At 52.7% G+C, this 3217-nt stretch overlaps 1 protein-coding gene across 1 annotated transcript; it reads left to right on the forward strand.

Annotated features, from left to right (window-relative positions):
- Window positions 1-1248: 1248 nt before the first annotated feature.
- LOC106531551 (gastrula zinc finger protein XlCGF49.1) lies at window positions 1249-3000 on the forward strand (the record flags this gene model as incomplete). The annotated part of the gene is given in 2 exon segments (XM_014027448.1): window positions 1249-1388; window positions 1807-3000. A coding segment is annotated over 1 exon segment (822 nt). The 3' UTR covers window positions 2739-3000.
- Window positions 3001-3217: the final 217 nt, after the last annotated feature.

Genomic DNA, 3217 nt, shown 5'->3' on the forward strand with positions numbered 1-3217 from the left:
AGAGGACAGGTCTGAGAGAGGACAGGTCTGAGGACAGGTCTGAGAGAGGACAGGTCTGAGAGAGGACAGGTCTGAGGACAGGTCTGAGAGAGGACAGGTCTGAGGACAGGTCTGAGAGAGGACTGGTCTGCGGACAGGTCTGAGGACAGGTCAGAGGACAGGTCAGAGGACAGGTCTGAGGACAGGTCTGAGAGAGGACAGGTCAGAGGACAGGTCTGAGGACAGGTCAGAGGACAGGTCTGAGGACAGGTCTGAGGACAGGTCTGAGAGAGGACAGGTCTGAGGACAGGTCTGAGGACAGGTCAGAGGACAGGTCTGAGGACAGGTCTGAGAGAGGACTGGTCTGCGGACAGGTCTGAGGACAGGTCAGAGGACAGGTCAGAGGACAGGAGTGAGGACAGGTCTGAGAGAGGACAGGTCAGAGGACAGGTCAGAGGACAGGTCAGAGGACAGGTCTGAGGACAGGTCTGAGGACAGGTCTGAGAGAGGACAGGTCTGAGGACAGGTCTGAGGACAGGTCAGAGGACAGGTCAGAGGACAGGTCTGAGGACAGGTCTGAGTGAGGACAGGTCTGAGGACAGGTCAGAGGACAGGTCTGAGGACAGGTCAGAGGACAGGTCTGAGGACAGGTCTGAGTGAGGACAGGTCTGAGAGAGGACATGAGAGAGGACAGGTCAGAGGACAGGTCAGAGGACAGGTCTGAGGACAGGTCTGAGGACAGGTCTGAGTGAGGACAGGTCTGAGTGAGGACAGGTCTGAGGACAGGTCTGAGAGAGGACAGGTCTGAGGACAGTTCTGAGGACAGGTCTGAGGACAGGTCTGAGGACAGGTCTGAGAGAGGACAGGTCTGAGGACAGGTCTGAGGACAGGTCTGAGGACAGGTCTGAGGACAGGTCTGAGAGAGGACAGGTCAGAGGACAGGTCTGAGGACAGGTCTGAGGACAGGTCTGAGGACAGGTCTTGTGGAATAAACTGGACTTTTTTTCTTCATCCAGTTTTGTCTTCTGGCGCCTCCTTCTGGTCTCTGATAAAACTGCAGGTTCAATAAATAACAACAGCTGTTGTTTACTGTTGTTTACTGTAGTCTGTAAACAACAACATTTTAGTAAAGATGTTGTTCTTTAATTAAAAACACAACAAATGTCCAATCTAAAGAGCAGATGTTGTCTTATTGTGAAATATGATCGGGACTTCCGGTGCCAGCTGTTTCCGGGTTGGAGCAGACATGTCCGGCCTGCAGCAGCTCCGGGTTCTGGTGACGGAGCGCCTGGTGTCGGCGGCGGAGGAGATCCTGGTTCTGGTGGAGAAGGTTCTGTTGGAGCAGCAGGAGCAGCTGCGGAGCAGGGGGCTCGGTTCGGGAGCGCCAAGAGACCCGGAAACAGGTCCAGGTTCGGTTCTGATGGTTTCGTTTCTGTTTGTAACGGATTTGACTTCCTGTTAAAAACTAATAAATCCTTATTTATTTAATGATTATTGTGTTTATTAAGGTGACGTCATTATTTATAGTTTTCATTGGTTAGTTTAAAATAGGTTCTGTCAGCTAAGAATAAAAACTTTTATTTTGGAGAAAACAGGAAGTATAAACTTTCTTCATTAAAGACAAGTCTGGATTATAATAGAGAAAATATTTTTGATTAAAAATACTTAACAGACTGCTAAATGTTTGGTTTACCTGGTCTCCATGGTAACAGTCAGTGGGCGGGGCCTGTCGGACAGGAAGCACACTTCCTGTTTTGGACGTTGAAACAGGAAATAAATTCTTCTCTTTCAGGAGTTAAACTCATGAAGCTTCTTCCTCCTCTGCAGATGGTCGGCGCCTCGATGACATCAACTTCCTGCAGGCGGAGCTTCGCATCATTAAGCAGGAGGAAGAGGAGGAGGAAGCTCCGCCTGCTGCGGACACCAAAGAGCTGAAGATGGAGCAGCCTGAGGCGGAGCTGAACGAGGACTACATCCAGCCGAGCACTTCCTGTGAGGTGACAGAGGCTCCGCCCCCTCAGCCAGGTGAAGACGATGATGGCGGCGGCTCCGTTTGCTGTAAAGTCTGTGGGTTGACGTTCAGTTACCGCGGCTCCCTCAGGAACCACGCCGAGGTCCACGCCGACGACGAGCGCTGCGTGTGCGGCGTCTGCGGCGAGCCGCGCCCCGACAAGCAGGACCTGCTGGACCACCTGCAGGTCCACCTGAAGGGACACGTCTGCAAGTTCTGTGGCAAAACCTTCCGACGCCGCGTGGAGCTGGAGGCGCACGCGCGTACGCACACGGGGGAGAAACCCTTCGGCTGCGAGGTCTGCGGGAAGCGCTTCAGCCGTAAGAGCAACATGGAGATCCACATGAGGACGCACACGGGCGAGAAGCCGCACCGCTGCGACGTCTGCGGGAAACGCTTCAACATCACCTCCTCCATGACCCGCCACCTGAGGACGCACTCGGGAGAGAAACCCTACAGCTGTCGCGTCTGCTTCAAGGCCTTCACCGCCAGCTCCGACATGAAGGTCCACATGAGGACGCACACCGGGGAGAGGCCGTACTCCTGCGCCGTGTGCGGGAAAGCCTTCATGCTCAGCACGCCGCTCAAATACCACATGAAGCACCACACGGAGGAGCGGCCGTACTGCTGCAGCCGCTGCAACAGGAACTTCAGCGACGTGTACACGCTGCGGCGCCACATGAAGACCCAGGACTGCAAGAAGAAGGCCCTCATCAAGGTCTCTGAGCTGACCCAGCTGCAGGACTGACATCAGACCTGACGTTTCTGTGATGAACCTGAGTCAGAAGGGTTGGTAGTTCGATCCCCGATGCTTCTATATCAGAAAAAATAACTTTGTAGAAAACTTGCTGCTTTTGTTTAATTACGTTTTTTTATTTTCAAACTGTTTCACAATAAAGACAAAGAAACACGCAGACGTCTCCTGTAGTAGTTTTCATTTTATTAGTGAAATGTTAGGTTTGGATTTACAGACAGGTGTGAACTGTCGGTCAGCTCAACATGGAGACAAAGCAGCTCCCACGTCACCGACAACAACTGGGTCACGCCACGAACAACCAGAACGCTATAACTTAAAATACTGTTTGTACACGAGGAGCTGCTCAGGCTGCAGGGAGGAACACAAGCTGCTCTGGATCCGGTTCTTTAAACCAGAGCCACTCTGGATCCGGTTCTTTAAACCAGAGCCACTCTGGATCCGGTTCTTTAAACCAGAGCCACTCTGGATCC

This window comes from Austrofundulus limnaeus, unplaced genomic scaffold (assembly GCF_001266775.1).
Source record: "Austrofundulus limnaeus strain Quisiro unplaced genomic scaffold, Austrofundulus_limnaeus-1.0 Scaffold649, whole genome shotgun sequence".
Classification (NCBI taxonomy): Eukaryota; Metazoa; Chordata; class Actinopteri; order Cyprinodontiformes; family Rivulidae; genus Austrofundulus; species Austrofundulus limnaeus.